This window comes from Camelina sativa, chromosome 20 (genome assembly GCF_030686135.1).
Source record: "Camelina sativa cultivar CO46 ecotype springtype chromosome 20, ASM3068613v1".
NCBI classification, from domain to species: Eukaryota; Viridiplantae; Streptophyta; class Magnoliopsida; order Brassicales; family Brassicaceae; genus Camelina; species Camelina sativa.
The window spans coordinates 17,529,487-17,551,487 of NC_141899.1; the positions used below are offsets into that span (position 1 = coordinate 17,529,487).

Sequence of the window (22,001 nt, forward strand, 5' to 3'; positions counted from 1 at the left end):
TGTTTGGCTGTGTTTGTTACATGTGGCTTCGTCCTTACCGACAAAACAAGTTAGAAGCTCGCTCCACTCCGTGCGTTTTCCTAGGGTATTCTCTAACCCATAGTGCGTACTTGTGCTTGAATGTCCCTGATAGTCGCAAGTACACCTCTTTTCACGTTCAGCTTTTACTGGTCCACTTCCTGCTCTGGTCTACTCTTCACCAACTCCACCAGGATCTACTCCATCCTCGACTTCGATTCAGGTGGTAAACATGTCCTCAGCTCCGCCGCCACCTGCTCATTCTACATCACCTCCGTTGACAGATCTTCACCCTCCGTCACCGCCAACGCCAACGTCTTCGTCTTCCTCACCATCTGCGGCTCCATCATCGGCTCCATCACTGGCTCAATCACCGGCTCCATCACTGGTTCCCTCACTGGCATCTTCTCTGTCGCATGAATTGTCCGCATCTCATTCTTCATCTTCTGCGTCCCTTGACTCTCCTCATGAACGTAGAACTAAACGGGTTCAAGATATGTCCAACAGTGAGGCCCAACAAAGCCCATTATCTCATTCACCATCTTCAGGTCGGTCCAGTCTATCACCAAGCCCCAACTCATCGTCCTCTTTGTCCTTGCAATCACCAACACCTACCTCGACTTCTCCACCTGAATCATCGTCTACGACATCCACCGCTCCTATTATCCAACCGGTTCCTCCGTCACTTCCACCGTCTAATCAACATCCTATGCAAACTCAGTCCAAAAATCAGATCTCCTAACCAAATCGTAAATATGGTCTTACGGTTAGCCAATCCCCAATCATTCCAACAATGGTGGCACAGGCTTTAAAAGATCCAAACTGGCAGAATGCAATGGCAATGAAGATCAACGCTCAGATTCGTGGACACTCATGGGATTTGGTTCCTCCTACCACTGCTTAAAATGTGATCATGTGTAAGTGGATTTTTACACTAAAGTATCGACCCGATGGTTCTATTGACAGGTACAAGGCTAGGTTGGTCGCAAGAGGTTTTAATCAACAGTATGGACTGGATTACTCGTAGACCTTCAGTCTAGTTATTAAGTCTACTACTATTCACATTGTACTCGAAACGACTGTGAAACGAGACTGGGCGATTCATCAGGTCGATATCAATAATACCTTCCTTTAGGGACATCTTTACGAGGAGGTCTATGTTTCACAGCCTCCCGGTTTCATCGATCGGGATCGTCCAACTCATGTGTGTCGCCTGCGGAAAGCTCTCTACAGTTTGAAACAGGCTCCTCAAACCTGGTATCAAGAACTCCGCACCTTCCTGTTACAATCTGGGTTCAAGACATCTCTTGCTGACAACTCATTATTCATCTACTATGATGGCAAAGACTATGTATATGTGCTTGTCTATGTCGATGATATTGTCATTACAAGTCCTCTCTCTTTGGTGCAAGCGTTCAATGTCTCCTTAGCTCGTCGGTTCTCACTTAAGCATCTTGGTCTCGTAAGTTATTTCTTGGAAATCAAAGCAACACGGACTTCTAATGGGCTTCACCTGATGCAGCGCAAGTATATTTCAGATCTTCTGGCTAAGACAAATATGTTGGGGGCAAAACCGGTTTCCACACCCATGTCTTCGTCGTCCACACTCACAATTTTCTCTGGTACAACTCTTGATGATGCCAAAGAATACCGAATGGTTATAGGGAGTCTACAATACTTGTCATTCACCCGTCCTGACATTGCTTTCCCGGTGAATAGACTCTCACAATTTATGCGTCGACCTACGAATGAACTGTCAAAGGAGCATCACTGGTAAGCTGTTAAGCGTGTTCTAAGGTATCTAGTGGGCACATCATCTCTTGGTATCTTCTTGCACCGTGATGCTCCTTTGACAGTTCATGCTTTCTCTGATGCTGATTGGGGTCGGGATAAAAGTAACTATGTCTCAACCAACGCTTATATCGTTTACTATGGTGGTAGCCCGATTTCATGGTCCTCTAAGAAACAGAAGAGTGTCTCAAGATCATCAACCGAAGCGGAATATCGAGCCGTCGCCAACACGGCCTCTGAACTTTGCTGGATATGTTCGCTTCTTACCGAATTGGGGATCAGACTTCCAACTGCGCCGGTCATCTACTGTGATAACATGAGAGCCACTTATCTCTGCACTAATCCAGTTTTTCACTCCAAGATGAAACATGTTGCTTTGGACTATCATTTTGTCCGTGAAAACATCCAGTCCGGCACATTACGCGTTGCTCACATCTCAGGTGATGATCAGCTAGCTGATGCACTTACTAAACCGCTACCAGAACCTCGTTTTCTTGAGCTTAATTCTAAGATTGGAGTCCAGAACTTACCTCCATCTTGAAAGGGCGTATAAAGGAGATGTATATTGAAGGAGAGTTATGTAATTAGTTATAGCAAAACTCTTATGTCGAAGGCTATATATATTGTAACCATACACATCAATGCATTCGAGCTTTCCTTACAGAGTTAGTTCGTTAGGAAAAACAAAAAGAAAATTCTCGACCTTTAAGTAAGATTGGTTGTAAATACACAATCTCCAATTTATCTTGTTTTAAAAAAAAAAAAAAAAGTGAAATGATCGAAAGAGATGAAACTAAAAGCCTGTCTTAAAATTAATAATGGGCTACTACGGCCCATTAAAAGCAAGAACCCTAATTTTCGTCAAACGTGCCCAGAACCAAGGAGAGCTTACCTCAGCATCTGATTCCCAATTTTCGCAATCTGGATCAGGTTTGCAAATTCTGATTATTCAATCTCCATTGTTCGCGAATCTCACGTCCTCAGGGCTTATCTTGTGACATCTCTAAGACCAAAATCTATGTTTCAGCTTTAAGATCATAAGCCATTTTGCGTTTGAATGAATCGTCTCTGTTCCCCAAATCAAAGGCATGTTAAGAGTATAGCCGAAATGTATCTTCTCTAATTCCACCGGAGAAGAGCTTTATTCAAAGTGCTATACTTCGCTTTGTCGTTCCATTGCTTCTCTGATTAATCCATGGCTGTAAGTTTGCAGCTTTTTTTTGTTGGTGGGTTATACGAAAGTATTGATTTTTATGCTTCAGCTCACTTCGTTTTATGTTTTTAAATTTGGAAAGCAGCTTTTCATTTCTTGTGGGGAAGTTTCATCTTCTCAAGTCACTGTACTTCGCTTACTCAACCAAAGCCTTGATTTTGTCAGCGACAATGTTGCTAGGATCTTTGCTCCTATTTTCACCAACCTGAGGTTAGTCTAGTTTGATTCATCTTTTGTTCTTGATTCATTTATTGGCTTCCTGACCAATCTGTTTGCTGAGTCTCTTCTTTATGGATTTTGCAGGGACTTTGAAATGCGTCTTTCTTGTATTGAACGTCCTCAATCCACTCCTGTCAATCATCCTCACTCGTGCACTGAGAATTGGTTTTCTGATAAAAAAGATTATGACCAAAAGGGAGACCCGGAAGCTATTTTTAATGTATTGGATTCGATTTTGAAAAGCAGTTTGGATCGTCTGACTTCTTTGAGGTTTGTATTTTCACAACTAACTTATGGTTTGTTTGTAACTCTAGCAAAGTGTTTCTGATAAAGCCTGCATTTTGCTTCACTTGCAGGGAGAGTGTATGTCGGACGAAGAGCTTTGATTATGATGATTCTTTGTCTATTCACTCGTCTATAATGAGGGATCTCTGTTTACAAGGGAAGTTGGATGCTGCTCTCTGGCTACGGAAAAAAATGATGCAGAGTGGATTTATTCCAGGTTTGATCACGCACAATCATCTTATAAACGGGTTGTGTAAGTTAGGTTATATCGACAAGGCAGATGGGCTTGTTAGAGAGATGAGGGAGATGGGTCCTTCTCCCAACTGTGTTTCGTATAACACTTTGATGAAGGGTCTTTGCAGTGTTAACAATGTAGATAAAGCTCTGTATCTCTTCAGTACTATGAGTAAATATGGTATTAAGCCAAATAGAGTGACTTGCAACATAATCGTGCATGCACTTTGCCAGAAAGGTGTTATAGGTAACAACAACACAAAACTCCTTGAAGAGATCTTAGATAGTAGCCAGGCGAACGCACCCTTAGATTTAGTCACCTGTACCATTCTGATGGATAGTTATTTTAAGAGTGGACATGTGGTTCAAGCCCTTAAGATTTGGAAGGAGATGTCACAGAAAAATGTATCTGCTGATTCAGTTGTGTATAATGTCATTATTCGTGGGTTATGTTCGAGTGGAAACATGGTAGCTGCTTATGGGTTCATGTGTGACATGGTAAAGAGAGGAGTAAGTCCTGATATTTTCACTTACAACACTCTCATCAGCGCCTTGTGCAAAGAGGGAAAGTTTGATGAGGCATGTGATCTCCATGGTACCATGCAAAATGTCGGTGTTGCTCCTGATCAGATTTCATACAAAGTTATCATTCAAGGTCTATGTATACAAGGAGATGTGGACAGGGCGAACGAGTTCCTTCTAAGCATGCTAAAAAGTTATTTGCTTCCAGAGGTTCTGCTATGGAATGTTGTTATTGATGGTTATGGAAGAAGTGGAGATACTAGCAGTGCTTTATCTGTCCTAAATCTAATGTTTTCTTATGGTGTTAAACCAAATATTTACACATACAATGCTCTGATTCATGGGTATGTGAAAGGCAAAAGGTTCTTTGATGCGTGGCGGTTCAAGCATCAAATGCGATCTACCGAAATCCACCCAGATACTGTCACCTATAATCTGCTAGTAGGTGCTGCTTGTACATGGGGTCGCTTGCGGTTGGCGTTTCAGTTGTATTATGAAATGCCGAAAAGGGGATGTCAACCTGATATCATTACTTATACTGAGCTGGTTAGAGGTCTCTGTTGGAAGGGTCGACTGAAGGAGGCCGAAAGCCTTTTGTCGAGAATGCAAGTAACTGGTGGTATTACAATGGATCATGTTCCATTTTTGATACTAGTAAAGAAATATACCAGATTGCAGCGACCAGAGGAGGCGCATTTAGTTTACAAAAAGTGGTTAGTGACGAGGAACGCAGGAGTTTCATGTCCAAGCATCCTAAAGCACATGCATACAGAAGAACAGTAATGCGTTGGTTCAATCGACAAAGAGAGCAAGTTTTTATCCTTCCTGAAAGGCCCTTGATTAATAGTTTGATGGACATCTGAGTTAAGTTCAGTTTCTTTTGAAAACATAGAAGATCTGACATGAGGAACAAGAGAACCCTGTTCCAGATTAAACCAACACATTACATGAGGAACAACAGAATCTTGGTGGAGTCACAAGAAGTGGCTTTGTTACATGCGAGGAATCCTCAAATGGTATTCCTCTGTTCCTTGTTTTGGGAAACATTTGATGTTTTATTCGCATCTCTCACAAATTATAGTTACATTCAGGTTTTGATGGATGATTTGGGCGTTCGGCACTCACAGGGCTGTTTCGTCAATAACTCCCAATATACTTTATTGTCTGAAACATCCTTTCATTACAATTTACTTGAAAAATGTGAATACGCCCTTTGCAAGCATGGTTTTTGGGTCGAGTACAAGTATTGTATTATGCTTATTGCAATACAACTTTATTATACTGGTATAGTTGACACTCAGTTGACGCGTCATGTGAAAGTTAATAATGTACAAGATACTAACATAAATCTCCATCCTGTTGTCCTCGTTAAACCATAACTTCTTAATATCTACAAACACTATCCCAAAATTTTCAAATTAAGAAAGAAGCTTCTGTTACAACAATAAAATTACGGAGGAAAGGTTGGAAGGAACTAACCCATGTTCCATCTGCTATGGAAGGATGATTTTCATTCCACTATAAACATGAGTACTTATACAAAAAGTGTAGACTAGGGTATTCATATAGGAGTAAATACACAATATACTAGTTTACATAAATAGATGATTGATATCCGATCATCATTAGGATGATTGATACGTATCTCCTTGACATCCCCCCTCAAGATGAAGGCAGATTTCTGACGCCAATCTTGATACAAAGCTCCTTAAATCGTGAACGATGAAGAAGTTTTGTAAGTCCATCAGCTAACTGGTCATGCGTAGAGATATGTGAGACACGAAGAGCACCGGATTGGATATGCCCACGAACGAAGTGATAATTAAGGGCTATGTGTTTCATCCGAGTGTGAAAAACCGGATTAGCACATAGAGACGTTGCACCCATGTTGTCGCAGTAAATGACTGGTGCAACGGGTAACACAACCCCCATCTCATATAACATAGAACAAATCCATTGTAGTTCAGAGGCAGCATTGGCGATGGCACGGTATTCAGCCTCCGTTGATGACCGTGCAACGCTTAGTTGTTTCTTTGAGCTCCACGAAATGGGATTGTCGCCAAGATAAACAATATACGCATTTGTAGATAAACAGTCACTAACATCACCTCCCCAATCCGCATCAGAGTGAGCGTGAACCGTTAGTGGACAATCCGATCTAGAAAAATCCCATGTGACGTTGTCCCTACCAAATGACGAAGAACTCGCTTCACAGCTTGCCAATTAACCGCAAAGGCAATATCAGGACGAGTAAATGACAAATACTGGAGACTCCCAACAACCTTCCGATATTGCGTAGCATCAACTAGCGGTGTACCAGAGTGAAGAGTAAGCTTTGGTGACTGAGACATCGGAGTGGCAACCGGTTTCGCACCAAGCATGTTAGTACGAGCCAACAGATCGGTGACGTACTTCCGTTGCATAAGGTGTAGCCCTTGTCGTGAGCGAGTGGCCTCTATCCCCAAAAAGTAGCTTAGAGGACCAAGATCCTTGAGAGAGAAGCGAGCGGCAAGGGACGCATTGAATGGTTGAACCAAAGACGGTGGACCAGCAATAATAATATCATCTACATAAACAAGTACATAGAGAAAATCATTATTCATTTTGTAGGTAAAGAGGGAGGTATCGGATAGTGAGCCAGTAAACCCGGAGTTGAGAAGGAAAGTCCGGAGTTCTTGATACCAAGCCCGTGAAGCCTGTTTCAAGCCATAGAGCGCCTTACGTAACCGGCAAACATGATGAGGACGATATGGATCCACAAACCCCGGCGGCTGCGATACATACACCTCGTCGGTGAGAGTGCCTTGGAGGAATGCATTATTGATATCAACTTGATTTATGCTCCAATTTTTCTTGATCGCAACTTCGAGAACTAACCGAACCGTTGTGGATTTAATCACAGGGCTGAATGTTTCCGCATAATCCAAACCGTACTGTTGGTTAAACCCTCTTGCAACAAGTCTTGCTTTGTACCTGGCAATAGAACCATCAGGATTGTACTTAAGAGTAAATATCCACTTACATGGGATCACATGTTGTGATGGGGACAGCTTCTCTAGATCCCATGTGTGATGGCGCATTTGAGCATCAATCTCCTCCGACATCGCTTTTCTAAAATTTGGATCTTTCAACGCCTGAGCTACGGTTGTGGGAATAATAGGAGCTTTAACAGCCAGGAGATTAAACTTCTTGTTAGGTTTGGTGATGTGGTTCTTTGCTCTCGTCGTCATGGGATGGTGGTTTTGGTTTGGTAGCGGAACGTATTGGTGTGGCTGTGGGTTCAGGTGTGGTGCTAAGGATGAAGTGGAGGTTGATGTTTGGGTGGTGGTTGTGGTTTGTGAGACGATACTTGGTGACGACGAAGAAGGTGTAGGCAAAGGTGATGTTTCTCGTGGATGTGGACTCGAGTGAATTGTTGGAGATGGGCTTGAAGTGGATGTTGGGCCTGGAGAATCTAGTGGGCTTACGTTATGAGAGGGATGCATGTTAACGGATGGTGGGGATGTGGATCGTATCTCAGATGGAGATGATGAGGGTGGCATAACTGGCGATGTCGGAGATGCGGATGCTGGAGGAGACGGTGGTGTTGGTGGTAACACCGAAGACACGGATGTTGGAGCCGGCGACGTTGGGTGAAGAACCTAGCACGGGAGCGACGAGGAATGAGCTGGAGACAAGGGTAACAAGACAGCCGGTGGAGAGGACACACAAACAGGGGAAGAGTCACGTGTTGCATGCGACGACGGTAGTGAGGAGAATGGAAACTCAGTTTCAACAAACTGCACATGTCGTGATGTATATACTCAACCACTCGTAATCTCCAAACATAGGTATGCACTTTGAGTAAGTGAGTAACCGATAAATACACACGGTGTGGAACGGCTCTCAAGCTTTGTTGCGCGATACGGACGCAGCCAAGGATAGCACACACAACCAAAAACACGTAGCTTCATGTAATTTGGAGATTGATTGAACAGCTTTACGTACGGAGAGATACCGTTAAGCACGTCGGTAGGCATACGGTTGATCAGATACACGGCGGTTGCTAGAGCATATGGCCAGTAGACCTGTGGAACTGAAGCATGACTTAGAGGCGCCAGACCGGTCTCAACAACGTGACGATGTTTACGTTCTGCGATACCGTTGTGTTCTGGTGTATGTGGTGGAGACGTGAGGTGAGATATCCCATTAGCAACCAAGAAAGAACGCAATGCAATAAATTCGCCTCCATTATCAGAATAGAGAGTCCGAATTTTGTGTTGAAAACGGTTCTCCACAAGAGCCTAGAAAGCCACGAACACGTCCTAGACTTGAGATTTCTGTTTCAACGGGTACAACCAGGTGTAGCGGGTGTAATGATCGACAATGACAAGATAATACTTGAAGTGATCAGCGGACAAGATAGGAGATGTCCACATGTCCATGTAGAGATACTCAAGAGGTTGTGTGGAAGTGATTGTGTTGGAATTAAAAGGCAATTTGTGACTCTTATTAATCAAACAGTCGGAACACGACCATTGTTGTTGCGAGGAATTTGAAATAGGCAAAGAAAATTTGGAAGCAAGTGCCTTTAAAACCGAAAAAGAGGGATGCCCAAGTCGATAATGCCAAAAGGAGAGGTCGGTTTTTGGTGAGGGTGTTGTGGAGAATGCGGTGATGGTGTTGCGTTGAACCGGCCACTCGTATAGCTCATTCCTAGTCTTGCCTTGGAGCAACCGGACCCCCGTGCTGAGATCCTTCACCTGAAAATGAGCAGGATAGAAATGAGCCGAGACTTGATTATCATGGCATAGACGATACACCGAAATAAGATTCTTAGACACATCAGGGACATAAAGAACATCTTTAAGCTTAAGAGATCGAGAAGGTGTGGGAAGTAAATCGGAACCCGTGTGGGTGATCGGAATACCAGATCCATCCGCAAGAGTGACCTCCTTGCCACCGTTGTACGGTTGGTGAAGAGACAGGTTCGCAAGGTCCGATGTTAAGTGGTGTGTCGCACCGGTGTCACATATCCAAGGAGTTGGCGTAGACGTGGAACCCAAGGAAAGATTCGCACGTGGCTGCCATGGTGGCCTTGAAATTGAGAACACCAACGAACGCTATGTCCATGGATGCCACAAATTTGACAACGTCCCTGATAGCCACGACCTTGGTACCCACGACCGTGAGAGCCGCGTGAAAACTGCGAGCGGTGCTGCGAAGCATGTTGACCACGAGACGAAGCAGGGAGAGCAGAGGAAGCGGACATCAAGGTTTGAATCTTCAACTCTTGATTTATCAGCTTCTCAAGCACCACATCCAGCGAGGGTGTTGTATCACGACCCTCGATCTGATCCGTAACGGGCTTATACTCTTCTGGCAAGCCACCGAGGATGTAATCGATCTGATCTTCATGTGGGATAGGACTCTCAAGTAGTGCAAGTTGATCAAAACGCACCGTGAAACCTTGAAAGTACTCTTCAATAGACTTTGTCCCTTTCTTCCAATGCTTGAGCTGGTCACGGATCTGGAGGATATGACCACGACTGGGTTGAGCATAGGTGGTGTGAAGAGTTGTCCAGATCTCCGCCGACGTGGTAGCCTTGGAAAGCAGAGATTGCACCGAGAGGGATATTGCACCAAGGAGACTGGAGAAGATCAGCTGATCTTGACGTTGCCAGTGTTCGTGAGCCGGATTGACAGTGGTGGTGCCATCGGAGGTTAAGGTGGCAGTGGGGGCAGCCGTAGTGACAAAGTCTGAAATGAAGACGGCCTGACTACCCCTGGCATTAGTCTGAAAGCATTCCAAACTGGGGACAAGCAGTGTGGTGGCCCTTTGGGGAGAAGTTCACTCTGAAGTACTTCGGTGCGTTTCTACCAGGGATGACCGGATCAGCCGATATGGTTTATCAGAAAAGAAAAATAATTACTACCAAGACAAAGACTGAAATCAAGATACATATGCAATGCCTCAAATATTGCTCTGGAAGTTTGTCTTCCATTTCTACCAACTTTCTGTCCTTCCTCGGTAGCACTGCACATAAGCTCGATGAAGGGATCCGAATCAAGCTCGACAACAAAATTAATGATTCACGAAGTTTCCTTGTTGGTTTTCTTTATTTATTTGTATCTTTTAATATATATATATATATATACTAGATTTTAACCCGCAGCGCAGTACACCATACAACTATTTTTTTAATTTAAAAATTAAACATACACATTGTATTTATTTGTTCATTTTTTGTTTTGTTTAATATTTAAGATTGTATAAGTTTATTTTGATTGTTAGTTCTAAGATTTAACCCGCCTGAAAATTTGTTTTTTACATAATAGTAGTTTAATCAACTTAATTAGATATGTTTAATATTGATAGAGGGTTTAATAGTAAAATGTGTAGGCGAAAACCCATTACATAAACTTTTGAAAAATTATTTATATTCTCATGTTGAAAAATTACTTAATTCTTTAATATGTTTTTTCTGCATGTAGTATTGGTGCTTTTTTTATTATTATTGTGCATATGTTAAATTGGTAAAGAGGTATTTACATAGATTTAGTTTTCTTATCACAATGTAACATTGCTGATATTACTCATACACTAAATTTGATTTAGTCAATACATAAATTGTGTAACTGAATATAGATTTTTAGTCAAACATGTATCATTTGTGGAGGTTAACGTAAATATCAAAAATACATATGTAGTATAATAAAATCACACAATGTTCTTTAGTTTAGTTTTCTATTTTTTTTTCTATCCACATCAATTGCTCTAATGTTTTAGAAAACTTGGAAGATGAGATCAAATCAAAAGAGGAGGATCATACATATTTTTATTTACCTGTAAAATATTAAAGAAAAATTATTAAAGATGTTAGATATTAGAAAAAGCACAAATAGAAAACTAAAAAACAATTATAAAAACAAAGCATATATGATGCGGATAGTAGTAACAAAAACTTTCAAACAAAAATTCACCTTATAAATATAAGATTTTTAAAATAAAAAATTTCATTATTCTATGTACCCTCCAAAAAAAGAAAAAATATATATGTTACACTTTAAAAGAAAATCGTTATAAACTTAAAATTTTGGGAGAAATAACATTGATTTGATGAAATATAAATTTTATCTTACTTTTTACAAATCTATTTTTCTGAAATTAAGTCCTTAAAACAAAAGAAAAGTATATGAAAATGAAAAGAATTTTTGGAAAATTATAGATTTAATCTCCTTATCTTTAAAAAACTCATATGAAGAGATCTGTAGCATATTTTTTTTAAAAATAACATGTAGGATTAAAATTTTTTAGCAAAGTTTAAATCTAAAATTCTTTATTTATGATGCATCTAAAACCAAATTGGACCATGAAAGAAAAAAAAACATACATTATGATCCTACTTTTATTGTCATGATTACAATTGAGCTGCATAAAAAAAAAATACGAAATATATATTAGTGATGCAGATTGTGAAGAAATCTATTATTTTCTAACATAGAAGAATTGAAAAAAAAAATAACAAAGTAGTATGAATGAGGTTGTTTGGTAGATTGATGTTTGGTAGATTGACGTTCATAGGTTATTTATAGTGTAAGGTGCGATATCAAATTGAATAAATACTAGTGAGCAAGCAAAAAGATCTTTTAAAATATAATGATTATTATGAAAGAATTCAAAAGATTTAAAATTTATTTAGGTATATTTCTTTTCTATTTTTAATAAAATTATTTTCTTTTTTCCAAACAGGGATCTTTCAACCCTTCTCCTTCTTTGTCGACGAACTTGAGAGGTTCCTCCACTTAAATTTTCGTGCAAATTCTCAAAGAGATCTCTGAGCTCTCTACTCTACAAGCGCCGATCTCTTGTCTTCTACATTGTTCATCATGAATTCTTCTTCTTTATTATGCTCTCATTTTCCCTTCTTTTTCTCAACCAGTTTTCTTAACCAAATCAAATCTCTCTCAGATACAACAATAAAAAATGGGAATAAGCTCTAGCTGTCTAAGATCTACTAAACCAAGAATCTTCTATTTTTGCTGCAAGTCTTTCTTCAACTCTTCCACCTCCTAACGGCATAGGTGATTCTATTAAAATAGCTCCCCACTCTTTCCGTTTGAGTTTTAGTGAGTTCATCTATGAAGAAAATGCAGTGCGCATTGATGACTTTGAGACATCTCTTCTTCTCAAATCAATAATCAAATCAATTAGAGTCAAAACAATAATCAAATCATATATATTTTAAGCATGTTCCAATCATTAAACAACTATAATTTCACACAAAACTTGAACGAAAGTCCAAAAGAAATAAGTTCAAATCCTAACAAATAACAAAACATAATTTAAAAACAAGTGAAAATGATAATGAAAAAATTAGTGAGCTACGCATACTTCTCATCACCAACAGTAGAATCACCACTTGAAATTTCAAAATTTAATCATAACTTTGTATGAGTTCAAAAAAATTATTAAATTTGACAAAGATGTAAAACTTACATACAATAATTTGATATTTAATAAATTTATCTAAGTAAATAAAATACAATTTTTATAATTATTGATATTTATGTTTATGTATTTTATATAACTTATGTACATACTAATTTTGTTGTAGTTATTAACATTTTCTATTATTATATTATTATATTTAAAATATTAAATAATTTTAATTCGAAAATATAATATATTTAAAATATATCGTACCGCTTGATCTGCATTTGAACAGCCAAATTGCTTGATCCGCTTTTGTTCTACTTGAACCGCTTGATCTGCTCTGCCCGATACACTTTCAACATACGGAGACATAATGTTTTGTTTTCGTCCTGTTATAAATCTACTCCAGCTGTTATCCTCTTCACATGATGTTCCAAATTTTAAATTTTTATTTTTTGAAAAAATAACAAAAATACTTACTAGTAAGATTTATTTATTGGAACTCATACAAGTCACAAAGTAGAGTCCACGCCGGCTTACATTGTACTTGCTACTTAGATCAAACTTTAGTAGTAGTATCATTATATACTAGGAGTAGAAAAATAAGTGGTTGATCCCCATGGCAGCTTTAGGTTTATGAAATGAGGCTTCATAAATTAGCTCTCCAACTCTCTCATAAACTGTAATAATTAATTTTCTTACTCTTCTTTCTTCCATCCAGGGATATTTATTGCTTGCCTCTCTCCAAGGAATATTTTAGTACAATTTAATTTAATCCTTTTTTTTGTTATACTTTTAACTTAATCGTTTTAGCTAACACTTGTTATCTAACATGAGTGTTAGTTAATTTTTAGATTTTCTTTTCCTTTTGCATTTTTGGAATTGTTGGAAAGCTGTAGTTTGTACACTCATATCTAAACATTATACATATATAAAAATGTGAATGTATGCAATATCCTCGAAAAATAAAAGTTTTCTCTCTCCAAAAGGAGCGAAAAATTAGGCGATAACCGGGAACCCACTTCCCCGACGGTTTGGCTTCACGCCGCCGTTGAGAAGTTCCTTTTTCCTTTCTTCCCTTTCCAATCCAAACATCTAATGACATATCCCACTTCAGAACCACTGGATCCGAACCCCCAGGCGGTGCATGAACCTCACTCTCACCCGCCGGTTAACCAAGTTCTGGTTTCAGATCTGAAAATTACAATTACCCTAGAGTCCTCCTCTTCACCAGCGGCACCCTCGGCTGATAACTCAACTACTAAAGCAGAACCAGCTCCCTCCTCACACATGAAGCCAGTCAAAGTACCACCCATAATCGACGATACTCAACTCCAGAGGGCAGAGCGCTTCAACCCTTCTCTCCGCAACCTTAGCAAAGCTGCTCAATCAAGCTTTACGGAGGATAGTACTCCCAAGTTACGTGCTCCAGCCTCTGTCATACTCAAATATACTGACACTTGGAAGGACCATATAGTGGCCCACTTTCATGGAACTCCACCGCCAGCCGATAAGATTTTCGTTGACCTAAATCTCATTTGGGGAAAAAAGGGGAGAATCAATATTCGCTGCCTTCCTAATAGTCTAGTGCTCATTTACATCCCATCTGATCTAACTCGGCAATGGGTCTTGGAGGGTTGATGCTGGCAAGCGGGAGGTTTCTTGTTCACAGTCACTCCCTGGTCTCCAACAGCATCCCTTAAGCCAATGAAGCTCGTATCTCTTCCAATCTGGGTCATTCTCAAGGATGTTCCCCCTCAACTTTACTCTTTTCCAGGATTAAGCACCATCGCCTCAGGTATTGGGGAGCCGCTCCATACGGAAAAGCATCAGCTCCCTCCACTATCTATGGACACAAGGATACAGGTCGAAATACTCTAGAAAAACACTTGCCCCAATCTGTTCTCATTGAGGATGATGCAGCAAATGAAACTTGTATCTGGGTCGAGTATTTACATCTGCCTCCCAAACGCGACTACTGCAAAGAATTTGGACACCTCTGTCATTGCTGTCCAACTGCTATGGTTATATCTACATCCTCTACTTAGAACTTGCACCAACCTGAAGCTTCAGTCTCTCAAAACATCAAAAACCTTCAGACTCCTAAGTAGGCACCAGCTTTTACATGCCAGGCCAAGAAGCACCTAGTAGCAGGAATTCCAATACTGCCAACACGCTCATACCACATTAGCTCCCAAGATGTTCCACTTAGCAATGTGCCTTCTCCAGCACCTCAGACTACAGAACCACCTCCTCCAGCGACATCAACACATACATATCTGGACTCCCAAACAAATGACTCCTCAAATGAATGGTAGATAGTCCGAAAGAGATCACACCCAGCAAACGTCAATAAGCCAGTCGAAAGCTCTCACACCATAACCACCACCACAAGGTTTGTTGACTCCTCATCCGCAGAAGAAACTAACAAGGGTTTTTCTGGAACCACAAAACCGCTAATACCTCACAAGTCCATTCCACCCTCTGTTCTAAAGGACTTGTAATCAAAGAAGCTTGATCATCATACTGCAACAAATAAGTCTGCTAATGGACCTTTTGAAGCTCCGCAACAGAAGACATTGAAGAAGAATCCTCAGAAAACTACTAAGCACTCCTTAAGTGGACGGCCCCCTGCGCAGGGACGTCCCCATCATCGCGCTTGAAACCCAGCTTTCAACACCTTTTGCTTAACGATGATGAATACGAAGATTTTTTGCTATAATATTAGGGGTTTAAATACAACCCAAAGACAGAAAGAGCTCAAGGGATGGGTTCAGTCTAACAGACCGTCAATAGGCGGTATTTTGGAAACACATGTACAGCAGGAAAATGTGGATGCAATCTTGACTCGTAACTTCCCAGGTTGGAGATACGATTACAACTACTTTCCTAATGCTCAAAATGGGAGAATATGGATTGTTTGGGATCAAGCTCTGAAAGTCTTTATCTATCACAAGACAGACCAAGTGATTACATGCGGAGTTTTTGTTCAAGCTACAAATCAATCTTTCACGATCTCCTTTGTCTATGCTCGGAATTGCTTAGTAGCTAGAAGGAAACTTTGGTCAACCTTGAAGGAACAACATCTCACCAGCATCCAAAGGAATCATTCTTGGCTAATACTAGGCGACTTCAATCAAATCCTACAAGTGGAGGAGCACTACTCTTTCCATCCTTATCTATTACCACTTCAAGGCATGTCGGAATTTTGCGAATGCATAGACACTTGTGAACTCTTGGAGCTATCTAGCAGAGGAACAGCTCATACATGGTATAATGGCCAGCACCTCAATCCAATCACAAGGAAACTGGATAGGTCACTCATAAATGAAGTTTGGTTAGCCGCCTTCCCCTAGTCTACTGCTCTTTACGACGCACCAGGGGGATTAGATCACTCGCCTATGGTGATTGTACACTCGAATCAGGTTGAGAGGAGGAAGGTCCCTTTTAAATTCTATACGTTCTTCACCACCCATCCATACTATCCGAACCTTGTAGAAACAGCTTGGAATTTAGCTGTGGCTCCAGAAAATCTGATGTTCTCTCTATGCCAAAATCTCAGGGCAGTGAAGATATCCTACAAAGCTCTAAACTGCAATAGTTTCAGCAACATCCATGCAATGGCAGCAGAGGCATTTGAGGCGCCAAGTAATTTACAAATGCTGATACTCTTAGATCTAACTCCAGCTTTATTCGAAGAGGAAAGGTTGTCGAGGACACGTTGGAATATCTTAGCGAATGCGGAAGAGTCTTTCCTTAGAGAAAAATCAAGAGTCAGATGGTGCCTAGAATGAGATTTAAACACTCGCTTCTTTCACAACTCGATAAAAGCCCACAAGCTGAGGAATCAAATTTGCTCGCTGATGACACAAACTAGAGAGAGAATAACCGACAAGGGTCAACTTCAGGACATGACAGTCGACTACTAACAATAACTGCTTGGTACAAAGAACACTCAGGTCGAACCTCTTTCGGTGGAGAGAATCAAAGACTTAACAACATTCAGATGCTCAGCGGATCAGCGCCTCCACTCTTTCAGACATTCCTACACCTGAGGAGATCACCAATGCTCTCTTCTCCCTACCAAGGAACAAGGCACCGGGCCCCGATGGATTCACAGTTGAATTCTTTATCAACTCCTGGATTATTGTTGGTCCAACCTTGATCGATGCAGTCAAAGAATTCTTCGTGACAAGAAAGCTCCTAAAGCAAGTCAATGCGACAATCTTGGCTCTGCTTCCAAAAACCGTTGCAGCAGATACTCTTACTAATTACAGGCCCATTTCTTGCTGCAGCACAATTTACAAGGTGATCTCTCGGATCCTTGCAAAGGCTCATCACATGTCAGGCTGTTCAGAGGAACCAAGTCGCCTTCATTCAAGGAAGGCTCTTATGCAAAAATGTACTTCTAGCATCCGAGCTAGTAACTGATTTCAACAAGGCATGTCCAATCACCTGTGGATGCTTACAGATCGACCTGTCCAAAGCGTTTGACAACATTGACTAGAACTTCCTTACCAACATTCTCTCTGCACTAAAACTCCCTCCAGTTTTCATCTGTGACAACCCGTCCTGTGGACCCCACTAGCCCCTCGCTAGCCGTCCCCATGGATCCCAGGCTGGCCCTGCAGGGCATCGATCCTAACCCCTCACCGTGGAAAGGAAACTACATCCAAATCCACCAATAGATTATTGGTGCACCAGGCGTTCCTCGAACCCTGGTCCCCACCCTTTAACAACCCTCCCACAGGACAAGCTTTTACCAATTGATCTACAGGTCAGCTTGGGGTCCATGGGGGCGGCTAGCGGGGGGCTAGTAGGGTCCACGAGACGGTTTGTCACATCATCAACTTGCTAGCGACCTGCTACTCCACTCCATCATACTCGATTGGTTTCAATGGTGAATTAATTGGCTATTTCTCAGGAAAGAAGGGATTAAGACAGGGAGACTCTATCTCTGCCCCACTGTTCACTTTAGTCATGGATATACTCTCGAAGCAACTAGACAAAGCGGTGTTATTGGGCAGATTCCAACCTCACCCAAGCTGTGCTCAACCTCTCATCAATCCTAGTCTTCTTCAATGGAAATGAGGCCTCGTTGCAAGAGATACTACGCATCCTTGGCCCCTTTAAAGCTAGCTCAGGCCTAGGAATAAACCTAACCAAATCATGTCTTTATCTAGATGGGAACCAGAGAAACATCATCAGTTAGATGTCAGCAAGGCACAACCTTGTTTATGGCTCCCTTCTGATGCGCTACCTAGGAGTACCTCTCACTCCACACAAGCTCACTCCAACAGACTATCAACGTCTGATAGATAAGGTTCAAGGTCGTATCTCACCCTGGACAAATCGCCATCTCTCCTTTGCAGGCCAACTCCAATTGCTCCAGTCAGTGATCAACAACACAATAAATTTCTGGGCGTCAATTTTCTTGTTGCCAAACAAATGCTTTGAGAAATTGGAGCACTTATGTAATGCGTTTTTGTGGAATGGCGTTGTATCCTCTGCTCGTGGAGCGAAGGTCTCCTTGGAGACTGTCTGCACCCCAAAATCTGCTGGCGGTTTGGGTCTTTGAAGAATTTTAGATTGGAACCAAATCTTTGGTCTTAAATTGATCTGGCTCCTCTTCTCTCAAGCAGGCACTCTATGTGTTTCCTGGGTACACCAACACTTAATTCATGGGAGAAGCTACTCGGAAGCCGACTTCCGTACAACAGGGAGTTGGATCTGGAGGCGTCTCGCAAAACTAAGAACCCTGGCAATACCTTTTGTTCATTGCAACGTGATAACTGGCAATGATGCTCTTTTTTGGCATGATAACTGGACAGGACTTGGCTCTTTATTGGATATTCTTGGAGACTCAGGTCCAAGAGTCACTGGTATCGGTCTTCTTGCTCCAGTTTGTGCAGCAGTCAATAATGGTTCCTGGTCCATTCCGCGAGGTAGACATCCATTAGTACAACTCCTACGAACATGCCTTGACTGCATGACCCACCTCCTCTAGGTCTGGAAAGAGATCAGTTCTAATGGAAACTAACGCCAGACAATACTCATAACACCTTCTCCTCAATGTGAACGTGGAAGCATTTGCATCCCTCTGGACCGATAGTCCCTTTGTTTTCTCAAGTTTGGTTCAAGGACCGCATACCCAAGATGGCCTTCATGGCTTGGCTAACCGTGCAGGATCGCCTAACGACCAGGGATAGGCTTCGTAGGTGGAATTTCCCTGTCCCAGGCTCCTGTCTACTTTGCCTTACTGGTAATGAATCAAGAGATCATCTATTTTCTGAGTGTCCATACTCACATAATCTCTGGTCAAGCTTCTTTGATCGATTTGTACCTACGCTAGAGCCAACTTTCACCAGAATCCTGAACTGGATAAAGAATCCTACCACAAATAAGACGCTAAATTCAGTTTGCAAGGTAGTTTTTCATGCTCTCATCTATACCATATGGAAGGAAAGGAACACCAGGCTTCACAGCCCAGATTTTCGTTCTTAAAATCAGCTTCATAGGGAAATTCAACTCCTTCTCCGTAGGAAGCTATTGGGCCTAGATCGCAAGCAACTAGGAACTAACATCATGACCACTCCTTAGGATACCTACCTCGCTCTATGGTTCACCCACTTTCAAAACCCTTAGATTCTCTTTCTTTGTAAAATGTGTTAATTAGCATCTCCGAACTTGGATCTCTTTTGTCTTAGTCCCTGACTCTCCCAACACGTTATAATATACGGTATCATTTTTTAAAAAATAAATAAATAAATAATAAATAAATAAAGATGTGAATTTTTTTTAGCCTAGTTAATTCTTTTTCAAAGTCTAAAACTAAACACTCTAACATATATATGATCAAAAGACAGGTTCACGATAATGGTTCTCCAACATCAGTCTATTTTGCTTGCTCACGATACGGTGGTCTGATTCAGTACCGTTAAATTTTGACTTAACACCGTTCGAACATATGTTGAAATTGACAACATTTCATATAGTTCAGATATCAAATTTGAATTTTAACACGGTTCAGGTTGTTATTTGCAGAGTATTGAAGTCCAGGTATGAAAAAGCGTTTGGAAAATAAATAGGGTTGATTTTGGCTGTTTACCCGATACTACTAGTCTAGTTTTTTTTCTCTTGCTTTTTCTAATGTCACATTTCATAAATTCATATCAGTAAAGAAAATCTATATAATAATAACAATCTGAATAAATACCAACAACAGTTGCGATTTTTTGTCGTACCTTTTCGTAAAATATTTTATTTTTTATTTTTTGAAAGAAAATAACAACGGTTGCATCTCTCTCAAAAGTTGCGTCTGTTAAATGAAGAGTTGTGTCTCTTACAAACAGTTGTGTCTATTCAAATGTTCGCATCTTTAGAAATCTATATATAAATGACTTCTCATCATTGCATTCAAATTTTCTTCATATTTGTATTAGTTAAAAGAGAATTTGTTAGAAGTGAAGTCTCGTCACTGTGAGAAATCTATTGCAGTTTGATATATTTTGTGAATCATTGTAATATTTAATTATATTCAGTCTAAATATACATCTTCATAATAATTATTTTTAATTTATTAAAATATATTTAGCCGTTTAATTGAACCATTACAACATTAGTATATTTAATATTTAAGATCATATCACTTGGATGAACTTTTCATATATAAATTATTATTTATTAGTTTTAATAACTAAAATATATTTAAATGAATTGTTGCAACCTTTTAATTACACCACGACAAATTTCGTTTATTTGATGAACCATTATAATGTTTGATTTATTTCATGAACTGTTGCAATTTGTTTGGTAAATTTGATATCTATGGTTGTGTCTACAATACTAAAATATATTTAAATAATTTTTTGTTTCCGTTTAAGTAATCTTAAGATGCTTTCTTTAACCATATACTTCTTCGAGGGTTATCATTCTATTGGTATGAATCCAAACCAAAAGGTTTGTTTTTAGCTGTTTATAAATGTGGTTCAAGTTGGTTCTTCAGAAAATGAGAGCATATTGGTTTGTATATATTTTTCTATTCTCATTTTTTTGATTAGAAAACTAATTGTATTATAGAAAAAAATATCTATATCTATTTTTTTTAAAAATATATGATTATGACATATCAAGGTGAAAACAAAAATAAAATATTTCTATTTTTCTACTGTTGGAAATATTCAGTTTATTAGAAGATGGAAAACCGGTGATCAACATAAATAGTGGCGGTTAAGATGATTGTCCAATAAACTATCTTAACGACAAAGACTTATCTACAATTTTATATATGTTAAGAGAATTTGTATATTTAGTTCTAGTCATAATACGCTCAAATTGAAATCTTAACAACAAAAGATACTGAATATCAAAATATTTTAAAAGATTGAAAAGATTTTGGATTCTGACTGCCAAAAAGAAGAGGAGTGTGTGAGAGCAATGAACCCGGCCGTCCTTGGCCGACCATCTTTCTTAGACGCGCACATTGTTGATGCTACATTATACACCTAAATATTATTGTTATAAGTTCTAACTATTATTGTTTCCTTTTAATATTTATTATATTATTTATTTATGTGTGACTCAGGATAAGTAACCAACATCTTATGCGGAGAAAAATAAGTAGTAAGTACACTCAATGGATTAACCATATATATATATAATCTATTATAATTGCCAAAAAATGTTTAATGACTATAGGTTGTTTTATATAAATATATGTTTCATCTATAAAACAACAGTTGTTTGTATTATATATTCATTTACAATACTGCCTTTATGAAAAATAGATATATTAATTTTTTATTTATGAATATTATAACTGAATTTTGATTCAAATAAATAAAATATGTGATAATTTTCTGTTAAGTTATATTCAAATTTTAGAGGATTGGTAATTTTTCTTACTGATTGTTTGAATAGTAATATTTATACTCACTTTTATGAAGTAAAAAATTGATTTTGGTTAGAAATAGAAATATGTTTGAGTTATGCTAAAAAATATTAAAATAATTAATTGAAATGAATTTTAAAAAATAATCATTATGTCATTTTAAGAATGGTCCTCAATTAAATATTTTTAATATTTGTAATTTATTAAACGGTTATTTAGTAAATTTATATTGTCTTATACAATGTATTCATAATTTTAGCATTTAAGAAAAAACAAATTTTAAAATAATAATCATTTACATATCATATTTGACAACAAGAGCACAAGTTGTAGCGGTTCATAAAATATACAAAAAGATGATTGTAATGTTGCAAAGAGACGACACGACTGTAGATTGCATTTATTCATTTAAA

The 22,001-nt window shown here is 39.4% G+C and overlaps 1 protein-coding gene across 4 annotated transcripts; it reads left to right on the top strand.

Annotated features, from left to right (window-relative positions):
* The first annotated feature begins 2,458 nt into the window (after positions 1-2,458).
* Positions 2,459-5,582, top strand: LOC147919072 (pentatricopeptide repeat-containing protein At5g24830-like). Of its 4 annotated transcripts, XR_015593761.1 has the most exons (6): positions 2,459-2,739; positions 2,837-3,010; positions 3,108-3,232; positions 3,326-3,511; positions 3,598-5,298; positions 5,374-5,582. XR_015593761.1 is itself a non-coding variant. In XM_087506192.1 (5 exons), exons 2-5 carry the CDS (start codon positions 3,005-3,007, stop codon positions 5,063-5,065), a joined length of 1,785 nt encoding a protein of 594 aa, XP_087362318.1. In that variant the 5' UTR covers positions 2,459-2,739; positions 2,837-3,004; the 3' UTR covers positions 5,066-5,582. The 4 variants fall into 4 exon arrangements, 2 of the variants coding, with proteins under 2 accessions (XP_087362318.1, XP_087362317.1); XM_087506192.1 differs by having other exon boundaries at positions 3,598-5,582; XR_015593760.1 differs by having other exon boundaries at positions 2,677-3,010.
* The last annotated feature ends 16,419 nt before the right edge of the window (positions 5,583-22,001 follow it).

What these genes read in the sequence shown, in the direction of transcription:
- LOC147919072 (XM_087506192.1), top strand. An exon ending in CCTATTTTCACCAACCTGAG is followed by an intron (nt 3,233 to 3,325) that starts GTTAGTCTAGTT and finishes TGGATTTTGCAG; the next exon opens with GGACTTTGAAATGCGTCTTT. An exon ending in GATCGTCTGACTTCTTTGAG is followed by an intron (nt 3,512 to 3,597) that starts GTTTGTATTTTC and finishes CTTCACTTGCAG; the next exon opens with GGAGAGTGTATGTCGGACGA.